Source organism: Ascidiella aspersa, chromosome 6, assembly GCF_963924565.1.
Source record: "Ascidiella aspersa chromosome 6, kaAscAspe10.2, whole genome shotgun sequence".
NCBI lineage: Eukaryota > Metazoa > Chordata > Ascidiacea > Phlebobranchia > Ascidiidae > Ascidiella > Ascidiella aspersa.
The window spans coordinates 5,046,025-5,073,373 of NC_139452.1; the positions used below are offsets into that span (position 1 = coordinate 5,046,025).

At 36.3% G+C, this 27,349-nt stretch overlaps 3 protein-coding genes across 3 annotated transcripts; 2 read left to right on the forward strand and 1 right to left on the reverse strand.

Annotated features, from left to right (window-relative positions):
* The first annotated feature begins 461 nt into the window (after positions 1-461).
* Positions 462-8,574, forward strand: LOC146139308 (receptor-type tyrosine-protein phosphatase alpha-like). Its single transcript, XM_083392392.1, has 10 exons — positions 462-555; positions 625-689; positions 1,222-1,356; positions 1,792-1,920; positions 2,576-2,715; positions 3,726-3,861; positions 6,058-6,158; positions 7,150-7,214; positions 7,540-7,613; positions 8,398-8,574. The coding sequence occupies exons 1-10, from the start codon at positions 462-464 to the stop codon at positions 8,572-8,574; spliced, it is 1,116 nt and encodes a 371-aa protein (XP_083248518.1).
* A 745-nt stretch (positions 8,575-9,319) lies between these two features.
* LOC146139309 (receptor-type tyrosine-protein phosphatase alpha-like) lies at positions 9,320-11,725 on the forward strand. Its single transcript, XM_083391849.1, has 4 exons — positions 9,320-9,453; positions 10,620-10,747; positions 11,316-11,451; positions 11,634-11,725. Exons 1-4 carry the CDS (start codon positions 9,415-9,417, stop codon positions 11,706-11,708), a joined length of 378 nt encoding a protein of 125 aa, XP_083247975.1. The 5' UTR covers positions 9,320-9,414; the 3' UTR covers positions 11,709-11,725.
* A 2,068-nt stretch (positions 11,726-13,793) lies between these two features.
* Positions 13,794-23,092, reverse strand: LOC146139310 (sodium- and chloride-dependent GABA transporter 1-like). Its single transcript, XM_083392393.1, has 12 exons — positions 22,939-23,092; positions 21,878-22,009; positions 20,480-20,714; positions 19,938-20,070; positions 19,390-19,524; positions 18,756-18,859; positions 18,590-18,683; positions 17,663-17,806; positions 16,942-17,070; positions 15,586-15,792; positions 14,451-14,627; positions 13,794-13,895 (listed from the first exon to the last, which is right to left on the reverse strand). Exons 1-12 carry the CDS (start codon positions 23,090-23,092, stop codon positions 13,794-13,796), a joined length of 1,746 nt encoding a protein of 581 aa, XP_083248519.1.
* Between the last annotated feature and the right edge of the window lie 4,257 nt (positions 23,093-27,349).

Below are 27,349 nucleotides of genomic sequence, written 5' to 3' on the forward strand. Positions count from 1 at the left end.
TGAACCGAATATTTTGAAAGAACCTGAACCTTAACCAAACCCGAACCTGTCAAAAAAATGGTTCACTCCAGAATTTGAAATTTATGAAAAAAATATTAATATTAATTAAATAAAACATTGATTTTTTATTTTTCATATATATCAATGAGTTGTTGTTTTTTTTATACGTCACATAAGTTAGATTAAATTTCTTACAATTCAAAGATTAGTCTCTACATTTATTGACTCACGTTTTTAGAGTTAACGCAACTTATATTGTATCCGAACCGAAACTTTATGAACCGGTTTTAAAATAACGATGGTCGAACCGGAGCTGAACCGGAATTTTAAAATTGCTCGAAACCGAAACTGGAACTGAACCGTATTTCGAAAAAGTCCTTGAACCCGAACCGAACCTGAACCGGAAAAGTCAAACGGTTCGACTTCCTGGTTTTATTCTTGTTTTACTTTTCTTGCAGGAAATGTTGAAAAAGTGCCAAAACATCAAGCACACCAACTCTCGTTCTCAACTGGCAGTTAACAAGGAGAGAAACAGATACAAGAACATCTTTCCATGTAAGTGAAAGAACGCACTTTAAAGCACAAACATCGTGAATAAAATATAAACCTTGATGTAACTTTCAGATGATCACGCTCGTGTTGTTCTGAATGGATGTGAGAATGATTACATAAACGCATCTGTTATTGACGTAAGTGCAATATACTTAACATACATGTAACCAGTGTCGTAAACAAGAGTTTCAAAATAACTGAAGTCAAGTTAAGTAATTTTTATTTTTAAATTATTAGTTATCCCAAGTCAAGCCCAAGTTAGGTTCTAGCTGTTAAAAGTCAATTTTACGTCAAGTAATTGACATAAAAAAAAATACTAAACTATTAAAACTGGTAAATGCATTACATTGCAAGCAATATTTCGCATAGAAAAAACCCAAAACAAATTTTGACGTTAACTAATTATGACAAATATTTTAAAGAAAACAGTTAAGGTTAATTAAAGTCATTTGTCTAAATTACCGAAGTCCAAGTCAAGTCATTTGCCTGAATTTTTCAACTCAAAGTCAAGTCTTAAGTTCAAAGTGCCTAAGTCAAGTCAATCTATTTTCCCAAAAGACTTAAGTTAAGCCATTTGAAAACAGTGACTTAGTGCACTTAAGTGACTTAAGTAGATACAACACTGCAAGTAACTATATGGGAGTACAAGCAGTGTGTAAATTTGCCCAGGGCTACAAAATGCAAAGGAAGTTTATTGCATCTCAAGGACCAAAACCAAATACAATGGGAGACTTCTGGCTGATGGTTTGGCAACAAAATGCTTCAATCATCGTCATGTTGACTGGATTAAAGGAAAAAGAAAAAGTACGCAAATAAATAACGTTGGTTTGCAGGAGCGCTTTTGACTGCTTGTTAAAAAACTACACGGTTTTATTCTTTCTTTGCAATATCGCAAATCCATTTATTTACCGACGTTGCTTCTAAACTCATATATCATAAATTGATAATAGCGTTGGTCATAATAGCAAGCAAGTTTTTTTTCACCTTTAAAAATTGTGAAAAATAACCCATTTTTATGAAAATGTAAGTTTTTGGCCTAAATGAATTAAGTCTAACTCAAAACATTCGACCAAATGACTTCGTCACGGTAAGTCATGTTGCTCAAAAGACTTGTATCGTGTAAAGTCCCACGAAAACAGTGACTGAAGTGCACCCTACACACAGCTTAATTGTACTTGTGAAGTCATTCTACCACTGATATCTTAAGTAAACTGATGTTCAACAATTTGTTTCACACAGCAAAAATGTGCGATGTATTGGCCAGATCACGGCACCTCTGCACAGCATGGGAGTGTCACGATACACACAATAGAGGAAAACACTTTCTATGGAATCATCGTCAGAAAATTCAGAGTGCAACATGAAAAAGTAAGATAACCGTAACATTTCGTCATTTAAAACTGTTAACACAAAACATTAAAACTATTTTTACTGTTAAAATATCCTATAGTATCGAATCGGAGTTGAAACCTGTTTCTAGTTTGATTCTAACGGTACTTTTTGCTATTTAGTGCTGTTACCGATTAAAAGTATAATTTTTTTATTAAACCCTATTGGAAAAACTTATTCACAAAATTACGGGCAGTTGAAAAAGAGAGTTTTATTGCATGAATATAAATGTGATAAAAAACTGCAAATAGGGTCAAATAACTATCCCATCAAAACACTTGTATAAAAAAAATTAGTGACAAATTGTGCAACATCGTCACGAGTACATCCTGATAATCACATTTTGGCACATACTAAAATACTGCTGTAAAACCCAAGATTAAGGACCATGGAAGAGTCTATTTAAGCCGGGAATTAAATGTCTTGTCTTGTCTTCTTTTCTTTCCAAAAAATTACAGTTTATCAGCAGTGCAAGCTAATTTTCAACGTAAGGCTATCAACCGAAAACTAAGACAAATACGACTATCAGTCAAAATTTCTAATTCCCTTGAAAACATAATTATTTCCAGTTACTTCTTCTCATAAGTTTTGTATATGGAGGCTGTTTCTTTAAACGTAATGTATAATTTTTCAGGAAACGCGGGACGTGACTCAGTTCCAGTTCACAACTTGGCCCGACCACGGTATTCCAGCAACAACTTCGAACATGATTTACCTGAGGAGAATGGTGGAAGGGGCCCACGATAAAAGAACTCCGCTAGTCGTTCACTGCAGGTAACTATAAACAAGAGGTGACAAAAATTCTTGGGATCTTCAAGTGTCTTTCAATTGTTTTACAAATTAAAACGTCTTTGGATAACCCCATGTTTTTTCCCAAAATGTGTTCGAATAATCTTTCATTTTATTTTCAGTGCAGCTTACATTAATCTGGTTAGAAAGTGTCGTAGTGTAAAAAATGTAAACCTTTAGTCATTGTGTTGACCATGACATTTATCCTGTTTTATTGTCAAGTTCGATTGAAAACACCTTGATGTTTTTACCCATGTTATTTTGCCATTTAAAATATTTGTCACTATAAGCAACTAACTTCGTTATCCTTCGGGCGAACTATTACTACTTTTAGGTTGTAACACGACACTCCATCCCCTTAACTTTAACATTCACGCCATTTTTCTAGGAAATCAAAAAATCGGTTAACCAGCCTACCTTACTGTTTCCCTGCCCAACTGTTTCGCCAAATTATAAGGAATACCACAAAAAGTAGCTCACATATCACATCTCTAAACCAGGTTAACGCGGATATAAGATTTTTGTTCGAGGGGCATGGCAACACTTTTCAGGCATGACGTCACAAAATGTAGGCATAACATGTCACAAAGTTACATTTAGACGTGACAAACAAAAAAGTAGCCTTAAAGACACCACACGGTTCGTTTATTTTGGTAAGTTTTAGGTTGAGGAGGTGGTAGTTTTTAATACAAAATCTATTTTACGTATATGTCTTATCTATCCGCGCAATGCGAAGAGCCACTTTGTTTCGTTTAAGTTGCCAACTTTCGTTTTCGGTGGTGCGATGAGACGAACCACGCCTTTGGGCTGAAACGATTTTAAAGTAGGCTAAGACATAACCGAAACATAATCCAGATTCTTTGTCATTTACGCAGTTAGAGGCCAAAAACACAGTTTGGAGGGCCATGACCACATGTTACTCTCGATCCGCTCTTGAAATATAAACTGAAGTTGTTTAAATGTGATCTCCTTATAATTTTTTTTGCTGCTTGTAGCGCTGGAGTGGGCAGAACAGGCACCTACATCGCCATGGACGTTCTGTGCGATCAATTGGATGACCAAGGTGTGGTCGATGTCCCAAAAGCTGTTCTGGAGATGAGAAACTGCCGCACTGACATGGTTCAAACTCTAGTAAGTCACAAAAGGAAGTGTGGTGTGCGATAGTTCACATTTTATTTCAATACCTATACCCGATATTTTGAACAAAATCACGCGGTGCCCTTTAAAAGGCTTACCGAAACCAGTCAGCTCAATCCGGATTGTAGTGCAACCAAGCCCAGGCTAAAAAATAACTATCTTGCAGTCACGTTTAAACTCGAGACCTACGGTCATACCGAGATCGTTGCTCTACCAACTGAGCTACGCAGGTTTAGAGGGGAGCTGGTTGAGGAACAACCATAGCACGTTTGTCTGCTGAATCCTGTTCATAACGCAAACTTACGGTGAGGTTCGAACTCACGACCTTCGGCCTAATCGGGATGGTTGCACAACTGACTGAGCCACGCAGACTCACTGGGAAAAAGTCCAGAAATCGCCATATCACGTGTCTCTTCTGAGTCCTTTGCATCAAAATAACCTGCGGTGAGGTTCGAACTCTTGACCTTCGGCCAAATCGGGACCGTTGTACTACTGACTGAACACGTAGACTCGGGTAAAATAGATCACCCCGTATACAGCATCTGGAACAATATTATATACATCGGGCAAATGATTGTTTCAGTTTAAACAAAAAGTAATGCGACCCAATCCGATACAATTCTGATATCGTCATTACTATGAGCAAACAAGCAAAATACATTATATTGAAACGTTCAAGGATGTCTGTTTTCAGGTTCACTATAACTTACTTGGGCCAAGAGTTGCCTTAAGACGATTAGTTAACTCCAGTTTTTATCCCATTGTTTTTGCTAAGTTTAACTTTAGGGTAGAATTGATGCGTTGGTTCGCTAATCGAGGCTGAAATGCCTATATTCATTTAAACGAATCACCACTGATACCACCATAGAATCGGACGAGTGCCGATACTGCCACTTGAAATCGGGTATCAGTTTTGATCCGATTGTATCAAACATCAATACGGAGAAATTTAAGCGCTAACTGAAGCGTTTAAGGAAACTGCCAAATCAGCAGACCATCTAAAATTAGACGCAGATGATTTATCAAAATGTCGCCCGCCATTTTGGCAAGCACCCTTCGAAAATAGCAACTCACGTGCTGTGAGTAATGCGCGGAAACACATTGTCCGCGAACAAACTTGATTTGCCTTGCATTTGCGCAACAGCACGGACGCGGAACTTAAATGATTCCAATCTTGTGGGGATTTTTCAAGTTTCCCATGCTATTCCAGAATAATAGGTTTCTAATGTAGAATAGCAAATCGAGAATATCAAATCCGCATGCCCCCAACTGTATTTTTTGCCTATTCTTACTGCATTAACGCAATAACTTTTGGCGTTCCGTGCGAATATGGATTACGTTTTTGTAGGTCGGCTTTTTCCCCATTTCGATAAATTTTAGGCCAAGGCCAAAGCGCGTCGTAGTCCGGTGCCAGCTTTAGTGCCTGCTTTTGACTGAAGAACTTGATTTGTCTGATGTAATCATACGCACGACCATAGGTCCTGCTTTTGTAGAATACTAAACAATTGCTAACTGTGTGTTCGAAATGGGATTCTTTAAATAATGTATTGTTTTAATCTGGCTGATATTTAAAATATGCAACCTACTTTTACATAGGCTTGATAAACATTCTATGTCAACACCTGCTTTTTAGTTTTTGCAATATTTTAGTAATGAGTCCATTAAAACTGTGCAGTTTCCTACCATATCAAAACTCTGTACAATTAAGTACAATTAGGAAAAATCGGCAATATATTTATAAAGAATCGTTATTTGCAATTCGATGAAGAACGCTTGTCGAAAAGAAATATTGAAGGCCGATAATATATGTTTATTGTACAAATGATTTCTGCTACTTTCAAAATAATTTGTTTACAACACTGGGTACAATATTACTCGGTAAGCAATGTCGCTGCAACCCGGTCGAGTTCTTTGGAGCAATGGCTGGCTTTTGCAGTAAGACGTAGTAATAATATCAAAGCCCATACACAAGTACTTAGCATTCAAAATAATACATTTCGTCATTCAAAATTATACCCATTCTGTATAGGCTTTGATGCCCTTACCACTTCTTAGCCGAGTTAATTCCAACATGTAATACCTTAACAGCCTCGATAGTTGAAAGTGATGGATGCATATTAATTAACCGACATGCTATTTCTTGACTTTGTACAAGTTGTATTAGACTTTTCGTTGTTTTGTTTCATTCAGAACCAGTACGTGTTCATCTACAAGTTGATAATGGAACACGAGATGATTCCAGATTGCACCAAGACGGCCAGCGAGCTACAGACAATGCCAGAATCAGAACTGTAAGTGTTTAAATCACTTGTGACGTTAATTATTAAACATAAGTATGTGACCCCAATGATAACGAAAGAACGAATACATAAATGGTGAAATATTTGTTGTATGCGATTAGAAGGACAATGAAATCGTTTTCAAGTTCATTTTTGCATCCGAATCTATTATTTCGGAAACCGAAAAGGTTTAACTGTATTCTATGTATTCTAGCCTAGGTGGAATAAATCTTTATTCACTACTTTTGGTGGTTTGTTATGGCAATTAGAATTTGTTGCTGAAACAAATATTTTAAGAGGTAAAAATTACTTCCATCAGAATCAGAACTTTAAGTGATTAAATCACTTGTAACTTCAATTAATCAACATATTTGTTACGACCAGGAAGACATTTTTCCTGATATAGGATGAACGAATCAACAAAAATAAATTTATTTTGCGGAAACTCAAGCAGAGATCTAACTTTATTGTTACTGTACTCGTGCCTTAAATCCAGCTACAGCAACTCTTGACTTTGATAAGGCACTTACAAACCGTCATGAAAAAAGAGTTGTCAAGGGGTAAAATTTACTTGTAATGCAGCCTTTACTCCTAGTGGCTTATATGTGCCAATTGGAAAACGTAGTGGTAAACAACTTTAAAGATAAGTTCACTTGTGATGCAGCTTTTTCATTACCCGGTGTTACACCACAGTTTGTTGATATGTCGATTTAACAACGCTCTGCTTGAGCATATGAAACATTAGTATAGCAGGGTTTAGTTTGTTTCGCTGTGCCTATAGCAGGGTTTTAGCTTATTTTAGATTGACAAAAAAAATAACGACTAAGTTTGAATTTTAAAAATAGAGGAATAGAACTCTCTACCGTGATCGCTGTTTAGGGGGATCGCTGTACTGAGTTTCATTTCAACTGGATTTTAGTTTCGTATCATCTCTACAGTTAATCGTAAAATGTTGAAACACGGAAACTGCGATACTAGTTGTTAAAAATGATTTTTCTCTTAGATCCAAAATAGCATCGGAGCAATATCGCCTCCTAGCGGAAGTCCTTGGTAATCAACCGATGGTTTGTAAGTACAATATACCCATTATCCAATATACATAACTTAAATGTTTTATTGTCATTTTATGGTTTATCCACATACGAAGCTTACCATATGTCAATAATCAAAAAAAGGTACGAGGTACAACTACATAGTTTGTAATTACGTCAGTTTATTCCGGGACCTGGTCACAAAGTTTTACTAGCAATTTACTAGCAATAATAAATTATATTGTAAATTGACGTATCGTTGAAAAAATTAAAACTTAAATGCCTATGTTAGAGTATGCTTTGAATTTGCATTGACTTAGTTAACAACAGAAAGTCTCACCCAAAATGTTCCCTTTTTTCAGATGCCAAGTTGCAAGTTTCAACGTGGAACCAAAAGGACCAAGCTATCCACAAAATCGACGCACACTTTATAGAGGTGAGTTGGTCGCCTAAGCTCCTGTCAATTATAAAGTAGCGCTGCAAAATTAAACCACATGTACGTCTATTTTGAATAGGCAATGAACAGCGATTAACCACATATATACAGTACTCCGAACCCTAACGTTTTCTCTGTAAAGTCAAGGCATAGTAGGCAGAATGACTCATAGTTTTCTGGCACGATTATCCTGTGTAGCTGAGTCGGGGAAGCTGACCAATCGTTAGGGTCGTGACAAGATGTCTACTACTAGGTATTTTTTTCCGACTAAAGTTTTCTCTGTACAATCAAGGCGTAGTAGACAGATTGACTCATAGTTTTCTGGCACGATTATCCTGTGTAGCTGAGTCGGGGAAGCTAACCAATCGTTAGGGTCGTGAGAAGATGTCTACTACTAGGTATTTTTTTCCGATTACAATGCCCGGTATTTTTTTAAGACCGTCTGATCCGATAGTAAATCACATCACATGTGTGTTACAAAATAAACAAATTAATAAAATTAAAATGTGAGAATGTAATGTTTTCAGATTGTTAAGCTAAAGTTTGCTTTAGCTTCTAAAAAGTTATTGTAAAATCACCTTTTTCAAAAAAGGTAGAAAACGTAGCGTTGGTCGTAAACCTGGTTTTAACGGCACGAATATATTTAGTTTTATAGAGGAACCGTTACAATCTTCGTATCGCGCGAGTAATGATGCATTTTCGACAAAAATTATATATAATTACAAAGTCAATTTATATTCTACTAATTCTGTAGACTTACCGAGATATTCACTTTTCCCAACAGGACCTTTCGTGCTCCATCAACTTTATTGCGTCACGTTGCCCTGACAACGACAGCCAGGATGAGTTTTGGAAGTCGGCAGTGGAGCAACAAGTTAACATCGTGGTTTGCCTTGAGGTTAGTCAAGCGTTAAGCACCTTTAAGGCAGGACGTTATGACTTAAGGCTGTGGAGGCTGTAAGTAACAATGTGATGCACACTTAAAACTGTAGGTCTACTTGTTTTTGTTTTTATGATGGTCTAAAACCGTCCCCCCCCCATGTTCGTTTAAGGGTCGAATTGTGAATAAGCACTGTAGGCGACAGTTGTTTTGACTGATTTAAAGCTGATGCGAAATCATGGAAGGAATTGTTTGTCATTATCGGATGAAAACCGATACTTAATGATGCCATTTGATTGTATTAGTTCCGGTCCGATTTACTGGAAACTGTCAATTAGAGCATGGTTGGTAATTAAACGCAATATTTTCCATGTTGCAATGACTTATGTCAATGATTTTAATTGAATTTACTTAACCCAAGTTATTTGGATCAACACATGGCATGACCTAAATTTAAGTGTTTCAAGTACATTTTTGTTAAATTGGGTTTTAATTTAACTATTTAATGCGAAAAATGCAATGTGTTGGAACGGAATGAATTTACTTCTTGCACAAGTTTACTATTTATTATTGATGCCAATTGACGTGCTATGACAATGGCTTAAACTTCACCTATGTCAATAATCACTTGACTTGCTATTTATTCCGAAATACCTGGTCTTAAGATATTTTGCAAATAAATTGACTGTGGCTTAAATCATTTTAAAACGAATTGTTTGCAACACTGGTATTCACCTAGAGAAATATGGTTATTTTTGAAGTTTTTGCACTAAGCCAAATTTAGAAGCTAACAGTCGTCTTTGTATTAATTAGGAAAGCGAGGAAGACGCCGTGGCAAACTGCAAAGGAGGAAGTAAAGTTGAGTTTAGCGGCATCAGCATCGAATCACAACCAACAATTGCTCAAAATAACAGCGTCACAATGACTGATCTGAAAGTGAACATTAGCGGACCTCTGCAGGTAAATCCGCATATATTGTTGGTGAATTAAAATACATGACTCATTCTGGGACTTTCTCGATAGAAAGGGTAAATTGCTCAATAGCGTTTACTAAATAATGGTAAAAAACAAAGCCTATTTCGCTGTGTCAGATTTAAGTTCAGTCAATTACTTTATGGTGTTTTTAGGCAAAAAGACGAATTTAAATCAGTGTGGCGTTGTTAATATGGATGAAATATTATCAGTTGCAATAAGTTGCAAATTAAATCAATGCAGCTTCATCAAATTTTGTTTACATTGTGTTAAAGTTTGTCAAATTCAACCAACGGTTGTGTTGTGTGTTTTTAATATTTGAAATTGCCACAAGTTTATAGTTTTATTTCTATATATTTTTTTCTTTGTCGAAGAACCATATAAACAAACAAATAAACAAACAAACAGTACTCACAGGTATACTTGCGATATACGTACAATAATTACCTCTAACGTACGCGATCTAGACTCCAGAAGTGAACAGTTTGAGACTGGTGGTTTTTGGTATAAAATGAAATCCCTTATATACTTTATACCAGATGGCGTTAATTAAATTTCATAACATTGCGGTTCTGCCACGCAAAGAAAAACAGGAAATTTTAAGCAATTTACGAAACACGAGTATAGCAATATGTTGACAGTTTGAAGAATACACACAGCAGGTCACAATCCAACAGACTGTTTAATTGAATGACCGGAGTTTCAACCCGGGAACAATATGGAGCGCAAACCGCAACAACCGCATTTCACAATTGTGAGGCAATTTTCCACTGTCTTATAGGGATTCGTTTTCGCTCAGCATAAAACCATGTGTAATATCAGTGGTTAGCAGGGTCGTATTCCCTGCTTTACTGACGGTATCCATACGTCTAACATGTTATCCCAATACTTTTGAGCATTGCGGCAAAATGCCATTTAAAAATGCATGGACATTTTTGGTAAAAATACACCCATTTATACCTAAAAGGTTTAATATTTATTTCATCCAGGGCGCAGAAAGCATCTTTTCACTGAGACAGTCTATATGAGGCCGGCCATCACTTACCAGGAGCTAATATAGCTCGCGTTTGAAACTTGTCAAAACTAGATTTTTGGTAGAACTCTTCTGCTAATCGCCAATATTATTGATTTTCTGATAACGAAATGTTTTTCAGATGACGAGTGACATGAAATTGGTGAAACTGCACCAGTGGTCCACAGCCCAGGCACTTGTGTCCTGTATAGAGACGGTTGAAGAACTGCACCGAAGCTTCCCAGAAGGCAGGGTGCTGGTCTACTGCAGGTGATTACAAGCATCAATTTTTATGCTCAAGTTATACAGTGAGCTAACGAAAACTGCACATGCCACTTTCTGTGTAGCAATATAGCGATAACATTGTTGTGAACAGGTCATTTTCAATTGACTTAAGTCCAAGTCAAGTATTTCTAAACAAATAAATTAAAGTCCCAGTCAAGCGATAATTAAAGTCAAAATCCTTGTCATAAAACAAAAATTAAACTATTAGAATTCATAATCTCGTACGATTAAATGCAATAACTGAACTGAAAAACAAGTAACGCACAACAAAATAGCAAGCAAATTGTTTTATCTGGAAAACTTGGGATAAATAGCCCAACTTTTAAAAAAAACTGCCTCATGAAATGTCATTTGTTCAAAAGACTAAGTTATGTTAAGTCATTTATCCGAAAAGACTTGTTTGAAAACAGTGCAATTCAGTCAAGTCATTGGCTTAAGACATTACAGCAATGGTAGATGGAAATTGCTGTAAGATGCATCCAGCGGAGTAAGCATATTGCTAACCAAAATCTGTCAAATTTCAAGAAGTAATCTAATGGGATGTTTTCTATAGAAATGGCTGCACACGAACCGGCACATTTATAGCACTGGTGAACGTGTTGGGGCATTTGAAGGCGCACAATGAAGTAGATGTGGTCAGAACAGTCAAGGATCTGAGAGACCTTAGGCCAAACATGGTCGACAATAAGGTAACCTTTCACAGTTGTAGCCTATGTATATTTAGATAACTTGTAATTAGTGTGAATGTGCGCTATGAGTACTAGGGGTCTTTTAGTAAAATAATACCCTTTTGATTTATTTTGTTTTCATTTTTTTATTATAAAAAATGAAATGAAAAACACAAGTTAGCAATCTAACTTTTATATTGCAGGATGTCTTCATGTACATCTACATTGTAGTGATGGAGTATCTCTCTGCGTTCAACACGTATTCAAACTATCGTTGAAGGTAGTGATTAAAAGCTTAAAAGCAGGGGAATTTGTATTTCGGGTTTCAAAAGTTTTATATAATTCGGTGTTGATATTTTACCGTCAGGTAGTTAAACTGTTGGTTAGGTCAAACCTTAATCGTACAGTTTTTACTTATGCATCATGAATTTGCTAAGCAAGTATCTTCCTATAAGTAGTTCTTCCACTGAGTATTTTTACTTAGTTAACCACAGTTGCCAAAAACTATTACATTCCTGTTTTTTTTTAGAATATGTGTTAATTTTTATACCAGTCATACTTAAAGTAATTTTAAATATTATTTCTTTCTATTCACGTGTTTTTCAGTAATGCGCTTGTAACGATTTATTATACTTCTTGTTTTTCTCGTAAAGTATGATTGTTGGTATATAAGTAGACGGCTTTTATTTTTAAAGTTTTTTATCGCTCTTTTAGAATATAAGGTTCAATTATGTATTCTTAACTTTTTTAAATTTTTGATTTATTTCTTCTGTGTTACGAACCAGATTGAATGTGAGATTGTTTTATGACTATATCTTCAAAGGTAAATAGTCTCTTCATGTTATGCGTGTCAATTGCGTTTGACGCTAATTCACCAAGTAATTAAATGTTGTTTTAGGGAAAACCAAATAACATTCCTTGAGTAGCCTACTGTGACTTTTATTTGTGTGAGTAAACTGGTTCTGTTTGCTGCCACAGGAACAAAAAAAACAGGGTGAAAATATATTTTTAAAATATTCCCAACATTTATTCTTGAATTTCGATTAAAATAATTAGACATGCAAGTGAACTGCAGTACCACATTATATGTTCTCATTTCCCTCCTAGCATCATTGGACTAAAATGTAAGTCAAACCTATCCTAAAAACAAGTCCAAAAATTGTAAATATTTTTTATGTTTTTTGATCTGCACTTGATTTATAAATGCTGTTTCTTTTTTTAGAGCCACTGTATTTTTTAGATACCCTGTATACTTTTTTAGAGTGACTGTATACTTTTCTTTAGAGCCCCTGTATGCTTTTTTATAGTCACTGTATATTGTTTTAGAGCCATTGTACATTTTATGAAACATTTGTCTTATCCGCAAAGTAAAACGGTATCGCTGAGAAATACATTGGAGCGAACACTTTGAGTTTTAATACCTATTTAAATTAAGCACATTGACACTAACCTATCTAAAGTGTGCACACATATCCGGACCGTACACATGTTTGCTCACGTTGTGCACAAAAGCATTGTCACTATTCATTTTCCTGTTGGCCATTGCCATTGCAGTTTGGAATTATAAATTCTTTTATGTTCTTTTTCTATCAACTTTTGACGCAACCAGTCAATCGGTTGTGTTGCTCCCAGTCACTTCAATAAAGATGTTCGATAATATCGGATCGGAGCCGATACCCGATGCCAAGTGGTAGTTTAATTTGCCCGATACTAGAATGGTATCGGTGCCGATCCGATACCAAATAATTCGGTATGCCCGATAATATCGAATCTGGGCCGATACACGACGCCAAGTGTATTGTTGTGCTTGGTTCACTTCACTTACAGAAAAATAATTAATTTTTGAGAATCGGGTCTCCAAAGCTTCGATGTCAACTTTAAGCTTAATATTTGGGTCCCAGAAAAAAAATGGAAAAACGCAGGTTCACAGTTAAAACTGTAGACCTACTTGTAGAGAATCACCCCCCTGAAATCCTGAATACTTCCTCGGTATGTGACGTAATACCCCTTGTGTTTGCCGATGTCTGGTTGTGTTGTGGTAGTATCGGTACGTGTCCGATATTCAGGTGGTATCGGTGCCGATCCAACACCAAACTGACATAAATATTTCAGCTATGACTTTTAACTTAATAAATGGTTTCCTAACTTTTAAAAATATTTGAAAGCAGTAATTTAAAAACAAAGCCATCAAATGCCATCAAAAGCTCAAGAGCGTTTACAACCACGAAAAAATATATACTTTGAAAGTTTATTTTGTATATACATTTTCCAAATAGGCATAGTAATTACATCGTTTGGTATTGTCGAAAATATCAGGTACCGTTTATAAAACACAAAGTATAATTTAGCAATTGGTTTGATTTTCATTCAACAAGAACAACGGATTTATCCAAAGAAATGTCATCCAAAGAATATTTCATTCTAACTTCTTCCTCCTGTTTCGATTTGGGATAGTTCCGAAAGAGCTGTTTAAAAGTAGAAAAACACGTTAAACTCAGTGGTTCTCTAAATTAGGTTTTCGGACTAGTTTGGGTCCATAAAGAAGTTTCAGGGGCCTAAGAATGAAAAGTTGTGGTTACAACAGAACCCTAAATGGAATGAATCACAAGTGAACTTAAAATAAACTTTTAATAATTTTAAGTTGTTTGTTTAACATCGGTCTTTATTTATAAACGTTCTTTCTTTTTAACTTTTAATGCAAATGGCGAGTGGGGGCATTTAAAAAGATGTTTTTTGAATCCGTATATTTTTAAAACTGTAATCAAACTAGATAGGGGTATAGAGCTAAAAGAACTTACACGATGACGTCACTCATTTTTGTATTATGACGTAACCCTTATACGATTTATTTACCCCAGTTGAAGGCCCCTAGGTGGGCAGATCCCTAAAACTGCATCTACACACGACCCTTCGCCATTTGTGAAAATTTCCAAAAATGGTCAAAAACAAGATAGGTCCCGAAATGTATTTTTCGGCACATATAAAAATTCTTGTGACTTAAACGAATTTAAATAGCATACCTGTTTATAGTCCTTATTTTTCTTCCAGCATTTCACCAACCTGTAGATTGCATAGCCGGGTATTATGGCAACCGAACTAAGCGACATTAGGTTGGCAATTACTTGCGACCAGCCAGGATAGACGTAACCTTGATAGGTGAGCGGTTTGTGCATCACAAGGTAGTAGACTGTGATCACCTTAAAGTTAACATTTGTTTGTTAACTGATGGCGTTACTGATGGAAAGTTAGGCTAACAAACATTTCCACAGCTATTCAGTGCCGGTTATACCATTAGGCTACTAAGGCTATAGATTTAGACCTTGGAAAAAATCGTCCCCCAATTTTTTAAGGTTAAATTTTTGTGAGGCTAATAGTGTTACAGTGCAGTACAGTTTTTGCTTAAAAACCAATGACTGAGTCGAATCAATATGTGCGTATTTTTATTACCTTTCAAAGCTTGGTTTGCAAAATTAGGCCCTTCTCTAGTAAACATTCTTATGTTACCTTTAATCCGACCCTGCAGCTAATACATATTGAGTAGGGATGTCTGATACTTCATATTTTATTCCCATTTCGATACCTGGTATTTTTGACAAAAAGCATCGCGATTTAATCTGACACCAAATGAGTTCATCGTGGTGCTTGCCTGGTAAACTGGCCTTGGTGACAAACTTAATACATGTCAACTTAGTTTCGCAGATATATAACCACCGCTAGTTATCGACAGGGAGTAGCTACACTTGTTTTTAGAACAAAACAGCCAATTCTAAGTGTAATAAATGTTAACTTGCTGTTTGTTCCGTGGGTGTTTTTCCTGCGAAATAGCGCTGCGAATGTAACACGTTTACTAATTTTGTAAGTTTCAAATTTATTTTTGATGCCAATACTGTGACTTGGATGTAGCGTTTTGGCAATGACCTGAACTGAGACTTGCTTTGCCATCTGTTTGGAGCATAATGGTTGGAGGTTGTAGTAGGACGTAATGATTATATCAAAGCCCATAGAGAAGTAGGTATCGAGAATAAGTAGGTATTCAAAACGTATAAAAGGTATTCAAAACGTACGTTGACTGGTACTTAAGTTAAGTTGGAAATGACTTGACTGGGACTTAGGTCATTTAAAAATGACTTGTTTACAACACTGCTTTGAACCTACCGAGCACAACGTTGGCGCAAAGTACTTGGAGCAGATCTTGAGCCACATTTTCCCCCACTTTTCTCCAATCATATCGCTCAAATCTGCCCACCACCTTTCGAATCCGTAGCACCAGGATATGGCCACGTGCTGGGAGAGAATGATGAAGAACATGCACCAACCAGCAACCCCGTAGTTGTTGTATATCTCGAACACATACACGCCGCCCTGTAAAGAAAGTAAATTAGTGTTAAAGTTGTACAAGATTGATCAAAACTAATTGTTATTTGGAGCATTATGGTTGATGCTTGTAGTAAGTCGTAGTATCAAAACCCATAAAGAAGTTTGTATCATTGTGAACGTTTCGAATAACTCTTTATCCAGTTTTCAATAGAACTTCTTTCTGTTAAAGTGGTATTTTTAAAAGTTTTCATGTCCCCCAAGGGTTAGGGTGGTGTTGCGTTTTGGCCGTTGTAATCTTGAAATACTTCGACAGACCTTTCCGGCGCACAAAGGTGTAATGTGTGTTTTTATTTCTTGAAACATACGTTTACGCCACCTTAAAGGCAAAATAGTGTTGGCGTATGGTTTACTCCTGGTGCATAAGAACACTTCTATGTCACCCTTCTACGTCAAGTGCAACGCGTTAAATGTGTTTCTCTATTGCTGATATTTTAAGTGAATTATTCCAGTTAATTATCGCAAAACGGTAAAACTTTATAATACGGTGTTTGGTCTAAATGACCAGTGCAACCTATTTTTTACTTTTGCCTGAATTCCATGCAATACAGAAACTGTGATCTGGTCTTTTCCGTTAATAGCCTTTCAAAGACCCCGGTATATTGTTATAAGATTGCCGTAATCGTTCGTTAAAACTACTCCAACAGAGCTAGATCACATGAGGATTCCATGACTTAGTTGCTGGACCCGAATTGATGATGATCCTCATACTATACACTCAAGGCCATGATGGGCGAACAAGATATAGCAGTCAGCTGCTTAACAGGTGAGTCTGCGATGAGCAGCTTCAGAAGGGCCAGATCACAGTTGTACCCACACATTTGTGTATGTATGTTTCATTGAATAATGATATGATACTGTAAATTCCTTCTAATGGGAAGTTGCGTGTACTAACAGAATGTAGCAAGCATTGGTGTATGGTTGCTTCTCGACTCGCTCCTATCGGAGCCTTTGTAGCTCATTTGGTAGAGCGACGGTCTTGGTATGACCGGAGGTCGTGAGTTCGAACCACACTGCAGACTAGTTGTGTTTTTAACCTGCCCTGCTTGCATCATTGATCGACAGATTCGATGAGTCTGCTATGGCTTTCGGCATACTAGGCCAACTAATTTCAGTAAAAATATTCGATGTTCTCACCTCGGTTACCATAGAGAGGGATATAACCATAAAACATAGGCAGGTTATTGCTAGGACAACTTTCTTGTGTTGTTTCAGTCGCGGAATGTTGTCAAAGATAAACGCCATGAAACTCTCGATGTTCACAAACTGCAACGAAAAAAAGTTTACGCAATCAAATTGATAATTTTAAAACAGAAGCAGGTAGACTGTTATAAACAAGCCTTTGAAATGATTTTGACAAATGATTAGACCCAGTCAAGCCATCTGCAAAAAATATTAAGTAACTGTCAAATCAAATGTCAAGCTAATTAGGCTATGTCAAAATATAAAGTTAAATGATTAGAATTCGTTAACTTTTAATCAGCAAACAACAGAAACGTAATATACACGAAGAAAATGTTTGTCCAAGTCAAGTCTTGTGCCTGAAAGACGAAAGGAAGTTTAGCTGGTGGAAAATACTTTAGTCAAGTATTTCAAATTCTGAAATATTACTATAGGCCTATTTAAATAGAATGAGCTATTACTAAAATCAACATATTCATGGCAAAAATATCCGTTGCAAATGCAACCAGAAATAATAAATGGTACAAAAAATGTACAGTATAAAGTACAAAAATGGAACAATATGCTGGACAAAAAAGTTTAATAAGAATATTTAAGCTTGACTTTTCATCAATTGTACTCCTCACGGCAAACACACGAGAAGGTCAAACCGCGACTTTCAAGGTCAAATATTCACCTGCGAATCGAAGCCGAGAAGGAGCAAAGTGACGAAGAAGATGGCGCTCCAAAGTTGAGGAAGGGGGAGCAACGAGAGGGTCTCAGGGTAGGCGATGAAAGCTAGACCTGGCCCTGATGAAGCCACCATGTCAACTGTGGTGTTCTAAAGACGACCAAAATATCAGGTTATTTGCCCTTGTTAGTCTCTGGTTAGTTATTTATGAAAATATCAGGTTATTTGCCCTTGATAGTCTCAGGTTAGTTTTTCATAACCTCGTTTTATTGAACTATGTTCGAAGCCTCAGCCTATATTTTGTTCTCTTATTACCCGGTCACCTTGTAAACGGTTGTCATACTTTCATTACTTCAATGGGATACTATTCAACGTTGTAATGACTTAAGTTAATGATTTTTATTTATACGACAAGACGTGACTTGAAGTTGACTTTCTCTAATTATGACTTGACTTGTGCAACTTATTTCTTGAACTGGGACTTGACTTGTTATTTATTACAAAAGACTTTGACTGTTTACATCATTGCTTGATGGTTAATTATTTATAACCTCGTCTTAGACTCTTAGTGAACTATGCTTGAAACAACTTCAGCCTATTGTTCTCTTATTAACCGGTCACCTCATAAACGGCTGTCATACTTTGGTTACTTCAATGGCGTGCACTTCAACGACAGCCAAATATTGGTTTTATTATAAGTGAACAAAATTTGACTACTACAGGTATTTATATCTTTCTGAGAATCTAATGTTATAGACCCAATCGCTGCAGCTAAACTTTACTTTGAAACAACTATTTTGGTCAAAAAGAAGCAGATGTGTTACTATGATGGCCCTTTTTTGCCAGTTATACGTTTAAACCCTGTACCAATACCCTAAACTCCAACAGCCTTAAAGAAACACCACTTAAAACTCTTTCTGTCCCACTGCAAACCTGGTAGTGTGCCATGTATCCAAGAGTTGAGAAGACCGCAAATCCACTGAGGAAGCTGGCACAGCTGTTAATCAGGGCAATGATCACGGAATCTCTGCAAAACAAGTTGTCCTTCTAATTTTCAGTGGTTGGCTAAAGTTAAATTAAACCCTTGGACTTCACTTACCGCCATATGTCGTGGTGGTAGCGGTTGTAACTCGCCATTGTAGCTAGCACTCCGTTGCCGACAACGTATGAGTAAATTACTTGGGTGGCGGCCGCTATCCAAACCTGCCAGCAAGTTTCTATGGTTTTAAAACTGCAAAATATTTAGTTTTTACCGTTAAGTCCTTGGTTATGTTATTTTTTTATTTCTACAGTGTGACCTGCAGACCTGCCTTCTTTTTTCAATAAGTCATTGCTGTTAGATCGGGAAAAACGTTTTTTCTATATTTTGAGCGCAACAAAGGGAAGCATAAATCGAAGACAAGCAACGTAGCTAAACAAAATTTTCACCAAATATTGTCACCGTTGTGTGAAAAAATAAAAGTTTCAAGTATCAACATTGTTTCGTTTTCAAAAAACAAACTGATTTGGTTGACCACTAACTAAGGAATTACAAAGCCTGTCGATTTACCATTGATTTGGAAGTAGAAACAAGTCTGCCTGAAAAAAGTATGATAAACCTACCCCATGGTTCATAAGCTTATCACGTCAACTCGCGTCAGGTTTATTAGTTTATGACGTCAAATTGTATCAGGTTTCATTAGTTTTGTGACGTCACTTACATAAACGTTCAGCAGTTTATGACGTCAACTTACATCAGGGTTGATGAGTTTTGTGCCGTCAGGAATGAGGTAATATTTTAAGCCATCCGCGGCGCCCTCAAGTGTCAAACCTCGAACCATTATGACCCCGATCAGAACAAATGGCGCCGTTGCTGTGACGTAAACAATCTGAAACAATGGCTGGTTCAAAAACAAACACATCACGACTTGGCTTTGGGTAACGACTTCTGTACGATGTTATTGAACATTCCCAAGTGCTTACCTTAGCAGTGAATGGGATTGTCGAAGGAAAACAACCCTCAATGATGTGGTATCATTACATATCACTCTTTTCGGGAAATGGAAGTAAATTGTTGTATTTATTATTACAATGACATCGTATTTTATGATGAAAATATAAAACTGATTTCTAGGCCAAAATGTGAAATAATTACATATCGCGATTTGGCTTCAGGTAACCTCTCCTGCATGATGTTATTGAACATCCCAATTGCTCACCTTAGCATGGGATGGTATTGTCGAAGGGAAACTACCCCCAACAATGCGATACAATCCTTAATAATGTGATTCCTAGTGCTTACCTTAGCAGTCCACCCAATTCCCTTAAAAGTGCTGAGGTAAAATCCCAGCCACAAGATGGCGAGGTAGAGCACAAGATCCCATTTCAAGTATCCCTGCTCGTCAATGCCTGACGTCACACTGAGTACTTCGTGACTATGCAACGAGAAAAAGCGATCGTTGTAGGGTTTTATTTTTGCGATCAACTATAGGCAGAAGCGACCTAGTTGTTTTATCCTTTAAATTCGTAATCTTCAGCATCTGATTCAGGGCTACCTAAGTCAAGACGCCATATTGGTGTAAAAAGTAATCTTGTACACATTCTTTAAGATGATGTAACTTTGAAAACATAAGAAAACGTGGATGGTGTAAAACATTTTAAAAAATTGAAAGAAAAACACGCTAGAACATTTAAAAATAATTAATTTCAAATTATTGAGATAAAAGTTTTGTCTATTTTCATACACTTTGCAATATAGTTCTGAAGACTGATTTTAGGTCATGGTTAACACAAATATTGCATATTTAGTTAAAACTTCTTCCAGCTTTTCTCATAAGCACTAACTTCCAGTATTCCGTGGCCGACGAAACTGATCCATTTGATGACGTCATATTGGTGACGGAGACGTTGCCAAGCGACCTGGAAGTAACGCAACGTGCGGTGTTCCAGGGGTTGTCGCAGGTGGACCAGGGAAGCACAGACTGACAGCTCTTCACCAAATACTTAAAGCTCCAAGCGAGGATAATGGGATAGCAGATAACGCCGTGGAACATGATCATCGTTTCCGCGAACGCTATGCCTGCGAAGCGGCAGTGTTGTAAACAAGTTATTTTGAAATGACTTCAGCCCAGTCAAATCATTTGTAACATAACTTAAGTCAAGTCATTGACTAAAGTCATTACAACACTGCTAATCGGCTAGCTAGATCTTTCAGTAGCATCAGTTTATATGAGATCACACATTACGAGTGTTGTGAACAGCCCAGTGAGCAATAACTCAACTAAAAGTAACAAACCAGCATGAATTGTACTTTACGAACAAAAAATGAGACAAAGACCCTAATTTTATTTAAAAATACTTAATAAAACCACTATATTTAACCCAAGGAATTTGACAAAATGACTTAAGTCCAAGTCAAGTCGTTTGTCCAACATACGTAAGTCAAGTTAAATCATTTTGGTCACTAGACGTAAGTCAAGTCAAATCAATTAAAAGCAGTGACTTAAGTGCACTTAATTCAAGTCATTGAATTTAGCTTTTATATCTTTTAAATCAGGCTTTCTTAACCAGGGCTGCGAGAAATGTTCTAGGGGGTGAAAGATACTGAATCAGAGACAGGAAATGTGTTACTGTAATTTATTATTTTGCTCAATTAAACGTAAAACTAACTTACATTTTGATATTGTGTTACTGTGTTATCACTAACTTTTATAAAAATAAATTTACAATAGTGATGTTATTTAGGCAATTCTAAAAGGGGTACGAGTCGAGGATTGGTTGGTGATTTAAAAGGGGTGTACAACGCAAAAAAGGTAAAGTACGCACAAAGGCAAAAGGTAAAGATTTTTACCATCGGGAAGACAATAGGACTTGTATATCTTCCTTTTCGTAATTAAGCGGCAAACAGCGTCATAGTATCTTTGTCCAAGTTACCCCTGCTAAATGGTTAAATTACCTGTTTTGGAGATAACTGAACTGATTAGGAACCAACTGAAAAATCACTATTAGCACAACAATACACGTAATATCCATCATTCAATTTTTTTATTGTTTACGACAAAATAAGGTTTAATCGTCTAAATAAGAGCTATGCCTGTTGGAATAAGTCCAAAATTTATAGGAATAAGGCCTAAACTGCCCAATAACGCCTAAAACCGTAGGAAGAGGTTTAAGAACCACTAGTTAGATACAACAATTGAAGTAAATATCCGACATTGAAATTTTTTAATGTTTTGTCCGTACCTTTAAATATGGGCACGATACCCCAGCTTTTTGTGAGTCCCTGTCGGAACTTTTGTCCCAACGAAGTTTCCAGAATCATGCTCGGAATCGCCAAGGTTGCGGCGAAGAAGAAGTAAGGCACAAGAAAAGCACCTGTGGAAAGTGATTGTGCGAATTTCCTTGTGTAAGTGGTGTATAGATATGTAACTCTTAGTTATGCTTAATGATGTAGTGTGTGACGGGTTAATTTTTTAAACATTTGTTAAGGTTCATTGGTACACTATGCACGGATCTGTAATTTAGTAACGTCCAGTGTTGTAAACAAGTCATTTTTAAGTCATTTTTGAATGACTTAAGTCCCAGCCAAGTCATTTGTAAAATAAAGTCCAATTAAGTCAAGTCGTTTAGAATTAATAACAAGTCCCAGTCCAAGTCAGCTATTGCCCAAGTCAACTTCAAGTCAAGTCCTTGCCACAAAAAAAGCTTCGAATTATGAAAACTGGCAAGCTCCTCCGATTATGAGCAATAACTCAAGTAAAAAATACCATAAACGCAATATACAGCTAGCAAATTGTTTTATGTGCAAAGATTCGGATAAATAACGCAATTTTATAAATAATTGCTTATTGAAAACAATTTATTTTAACCCAAGACATTTGTCTAAATAACAAGCCATTTCAAAACAATGACTTAAGTGCAATTAAGTCAAGTCATTGACTTAAGCCATTACAGCACTGGTAACGTCTTAATCAAGATGATGTCAATCTGCTTGATATTTTTGGCTTTACGATTCTTATCATGTTAAAGTTCATTTTTCATACTTTTTTTTTTTTTTTTTTATAACAGTTCTACTACATGGTCCTTCTGTGCGAAATGTTTACAAGCAGCGTATAGATCCAACACACAACATTTAGTACCGGTACGCTTAGTTATGTCAGATAAAAGTTGTCTTTACGACTTTAGAAAAAATTCTAAATTACCAAAAAATCTCAGAAGCCTACAGTAGGCTAGCACCTTCTAACATAAAAAGCCAACCAACAATTACTAAATAGAACTTTTGCAAAGCACTGGTCTACTTTTACCTCCCCCATTCTTGAAACAAAGGTAAGGAAAACGCCAAACATTTCCCAAGCCCACCGACATGCCAGCTGCGGTGAACAAAAAATCGACTGATCTCCTCCATTTGGGTCGCTGCTTTGCTTTGGTCTCTTTTTGCTGGTCTTTTTCGACAGACATTTGTAACGATAAAGTGCAAAAATCCACAGCAACACAAACTACAACCTATAGGCCTTTCACCAACCTGAACTTGTAAAATCAAGATAAGTTTTCCATACAAATGAGCGAAGTGCTGCCTGCTGACTGAAACATACTTTATAGGATATATACTCTGACACAAAAAGCGTTAAAATACATCCCTATGGAGTTGTACTTCACACGTTGATAAAAGTTGTCTTATTTTTTCCACAAATCGAACTCAAAAGTCTATTCAAAATGGCAACTGTTGACTGTAAAACAATTTTGTATAATCCGGTTTGGCGGTTTTACACAACATAGACTAGTATTGTGGGTTCCTAAAATCTCTATTGATATCGATGTGAACTGCTGTACGCTATAGAATTTCTACGTATAAAGGTATCTCGTTTAGTGAATCGCATTGGTAAACAGTTTAGTTAAACTAAAGCCTGGGAAACAGGTCTGTCAATTCATGACGCCCATAATAAGGCGTTTTTTTTCCAATAAATACGACGAAATATTCACTATACTGTATTTCACACACCAGTGTTTTTTTTTAAAGCAAGGTATAGGCCTATGAAACAACATCGATAATAACGCCTATGCGTATTCAATATATGTGCGTCGAAAAGCTTCTCACAAAAGCCTGAATGTAATCCAAAATACGAGCAACTGTGAATTCGGATCGTGAATGAAACTTCCTGTGTCGCATTTTGCATCCGATATAGCGGAAGGAAGGGTGCATTCGCATTTTATGAAAAGGGAACTCGCTTTTTGCCCACAAGCCCTCATGCAAAATCTTGAAATATAGCAAAGGTATAGTTGAAGCCTGGTTCTATTCAATTCGCGTTACAAACCAAAACATGGCGATATAATTCCAACAAACTATGTTATATATACAATTCATCACTATATATGCTGTCATACATTTTTCCACGACAAAAGTTGCAAATGTTAGCTGTGCAGCTTTAACAACTTAATCAAGGCTTCCACGCTCTGCTAGATCATGGAATGTTGTTTTAATGACCTAGAACAGTGGTTCTTAACCAGAGGCGCGCGCTCCCTTTAGGTGGTCGCGAGCACTGCTACAATATTGCGTGGGTTTCTAAAATTTTTCAATATGACAATATTGCGGGTAACGCTTTTGAAACAATATAAACGCAATATATAATGTTTTTTCTTCTCGCAAACTTTTTACATGTTTTTTTACTATTTTTTATTATTTTGTCATGCAACCCTACAACTATGGAGTCAATTGCCCTAACACATTTTGATAAAAGGCTACACGATAATTGTGATAAATGTAAAATACAGCGATGTGAACTGTTGTGTACTCATTATGCGTTTTGCAATATCCAAAGCGGGCGCAAGCCACACAACACTTCCAAATGGGGGACTCGCTAGAAAAAAAAGGTTAAGAACCACTGGCCGAAAATCACTTTAGAATATTGTTTTAGCTAAGGTATTGTACCGTATATCCCCTTTAAGGTACTGTAGATACCCTTGAATTACCGCCAACCGCAATTTGGAGCGTAAAGCAAATTTTCAATCCTTCACGATTAAAACCGTTTTAAACGATGGCTTTTTGTTGTGCTGAACAATTTGCCGCATCAGCTGGTAGGCCTAACAGTTAGTTACAAAAAGCGGAAGTAATTCCAAACGACTGTGCAGTTTACAGTGTGAACTGTCAATAAAACAAAACTGCAAAAATGTGCTGTGGTTGCTGTGCATTAGGATGCGGAAAGTGCACGAGTTGTGTGAAAGTTGAATGTGTGAATTTCGCTCAGCGCTGCTAATTTTTTGTTGTTATATGCTTTTGAATAGCTACTGGTAGTTTATGCACCAAGCAGCCTAATAAAAATAGCCATTTAATCTTTTTAGTTTATTCTAAAATTAATTGTTTTTCATTGAATTTATATGCTCATAAGTTAAATAAAACATAAAAAATCAGGGGATCCTTGGTGTATTGTATTGTATTGTACTTATAGGCAACAACAGGCCAACACAATGACTATCACATTATTAAGCTTATTGGGGTACCTTATCATTCCCCAACAACAAAAGAAGCAATCTGGTGTTTGCTTTCATAAGACAAATGCAACTTACGCCACTATACTAAACCAGTGATTTTCGACCGGTGTTCCATGGTCAAAATATTTTCTTGCGACACACCTGACGACTTTTCACGATCCCAATTTATTGCCAATTTGTTGGTTAAACGGTTTGCAAATGTTTTTGTCTTGTAATATTCGTCGAATATTAATATTCAATATTAATTTTTTTTTTAATTTTAACTTTTGTTTTGGTATCCATAAAACATAGACCTGTCTTAGTGGTGGTAAAATATATATATTCTTAATTGCTGAATAAATATGTTTATTTTGCCATTGAAATTGTAGGATAAGATAGGGTGAGAATCTGTAGGTTGGCTAGCTCTTGGTGTGATTTGCGCAACACCGACTGAAAATCGCTGGTGTACGAAATGCATAGATCTTGGACAAATGAGAAGCTCCTTAGCTTTTTGAAACTTTTGCTATTTTTTACACAAATTGTAGTTTTCTGACATTTTTGATACTTTTTTATAGTTTTCAACACTTGCAAATGTTTACTTTTTTAACAATAGATGTATTTCCATACAAATAGCCTTGATTTCTTGACTAAGTTAAATCAAGCTGTGATATCCTCCATTCGCTATGACTGCCCATATTTGCCGGTAGAGTTCAATGTTTTAAATTTCAAAGGGCAATAATAACGAACAAAGGTCGATGCGACACCAAATTATTTGTTTTTTGCCAGGCATGGCATCCAACGCATCATTTTCTTCTTTAAACCGTATGGGCCCAAAAGCATGGGCGTAGCCAGGGGGACCTGAGGGGCCAAGCCCCCTCCAAAAATTTATTAATATTTTATTCTTAATACCGTAATTTGTTTTGTAGCATTTATGAGCAGTACCACAACAGTCGATCACAGGCATGTCACACCTTCAATTGTCATGCATTGTTACGTCACAAACGATAGTTAATATAACGTTTGCTATACAAAAACCCCCCCCCAAAATTTTCGGCTGGCTACGCCACTGGCCCAAAGCCTAGAAGCTAAGTACATTCCTTACGTGGAAGGCGCACTACCACGCCTAATTAAATGATTGTGCCTATGTGATGCGTCGCGCCATTATGCGCGCGCAAGAACAAAACATGGAGCTATAGCGAAAGGGAAAAGAACTGACAGTAAATATTTTAGAAAAATGTAAATTAACAATCGTAATCGATAAAGGACATTTGCGCATAACAACCTGTAAAGTTTACCTTTGCGTGTTTTAATTTCAAAAGCTCGGTTGACCAGTAATAACGTTTTATTGACTTGGATGGTTAAACTTTGTGCCCAAAGATGTTGGTTTTTGGGATTATAATTGTCATACTGTATTTTACTACTACAATAAAAAGCTAAAAAAGTCATATATTAACCGATCGTTTTTTGTTTTGTTTTAAGCGTGAAAATTTTTAAGAAATGACCGCATATATGCTAATAAAATCTTGGTCCAAAAAGTTAAACAAAAAAAGAAAAGCCAAAACATCACCTGGAGTATTTTTAGAACGACCTGAAGTGTCTTTATATGTGTTTTCGCAGGAAAACAGCTTAAAGTCGAGTTAACTCACTTGTTATTTGGTTTATCCTGTCAAGTTGAGTAAAAATGTTTCCGATAAAATGGGGTGCTGCCGGCCCCTTTGTTTTTCTTTATTTGTTGACCGCAATCTCGTTTTTGATTCAAGACTATCTAAGGTCGGTATTGATCCTTATTACTACTCATACAGTCAGATATGTTTTATTTTTTGGTAGGTAAAATAATATCAAGTTTGAAATTCTATTTTTGCATAAAAAAATATGTTGCAAGTAGAATTAGTTCTTGACAATGGGAATGTCCCGCTATGTAAAATCTTGTAAAAACGTCAAGACTAGCTTGTAACGCACAAATGCATTTTAAATTAAAGGTGTAAAGTTTACTAATTTTTCGTGTTTAGTTTGTACCCGTGGAACTCATTTTAGGTATTGGAGTAGTCGTGTACTTTCTTCAGCATTGTATGCACCAAGATGTCCTGCCTTTTTAAAGTTTCTACAATATCGCACACAATTAGGTGTGGGCTATTTCTAACCACTTGCAGACATTTTGATTCGTTGGTATCAAAAAAAGTGTTCTTAAAAATATTTCAAAAAACAAAATTTTCAACCCCACTGAGAAAACCCGCGCCCTTACCTAAAAAT

What these genes read in the sequence shown, in the direction of transcription:
- LOC146139309 (XM_083391849.1), top strand. Translation starts at nt 9,415, where the DNA reads ATGACTGATCTGAAAGTGAACATTAGCGGACCTCTGCAG. An exon ending in ACATTAGCGGACCTCTGCAG is followed by an intron (nt 9,454 to 10,619) that starts GTAAATCCGCAT and finishes AATGTTTTTCAG; the next exon opens with ATGACGAGTGACATGAAATT. An exon ending in CAAACATGGTCGACAATAAG is followed by an intron (nt 11,452 to 11,633) that starts GTAACCTTTCAC and finishes TTTATATTGCAG; the next exon opens with GATGTCTTCATGTACATCTA.
- LOC146139310 (XM_083392393.1), bottom strand. Translation starts at nt 23,092, where the DNA reads ATGTCTGTCGAAAAAGACCAGCAAAAAGAGACCAAAGCAAAGCAGCGA. An exon ending in GATACATGGCACACTACCAG is followed by an intron (nt 17,807 to 18,589) that starts GTTTGCAGTGGG and finishes GGTCGTCTTTAG; the next exon opens with AACACCACAGTTGACATGGT. An exon ending in TTCTCGGCTTCGATTCGCAG is followed by an intron (nt 17,071 to 17,662) that starts GTGAATATTTGA and finishes TTTTCGTTGCAG; the next exon opens with TTTGTGAACATCGAGAGTTT.
- LOC146139308 (XM_083392392.1), top strand. Translation starts at nt 462, where the DNA reads ATGTTGAAAAAGTGCCAAAACATCAAGCACACCAACTCTCGTTCTCAA. An exon ending in TAAACGCATCTGTTATTGAC is followed by an intron (nt 690 to 1,221) that starts GTAAGTGCAATA and finishes AAATTTGCCCAG; the next exon opens with GGCTACAAAATGCAAAGGAA. An exon ending in TCGACGCACACTTTATAGAG is followed by an intron (nt 7,614 to 8,397) that starts GTGAGTTGGTCG and finishes TTTTCCCAACAG; the next exon opens with GACCTTTCGTGCTCCATCAA.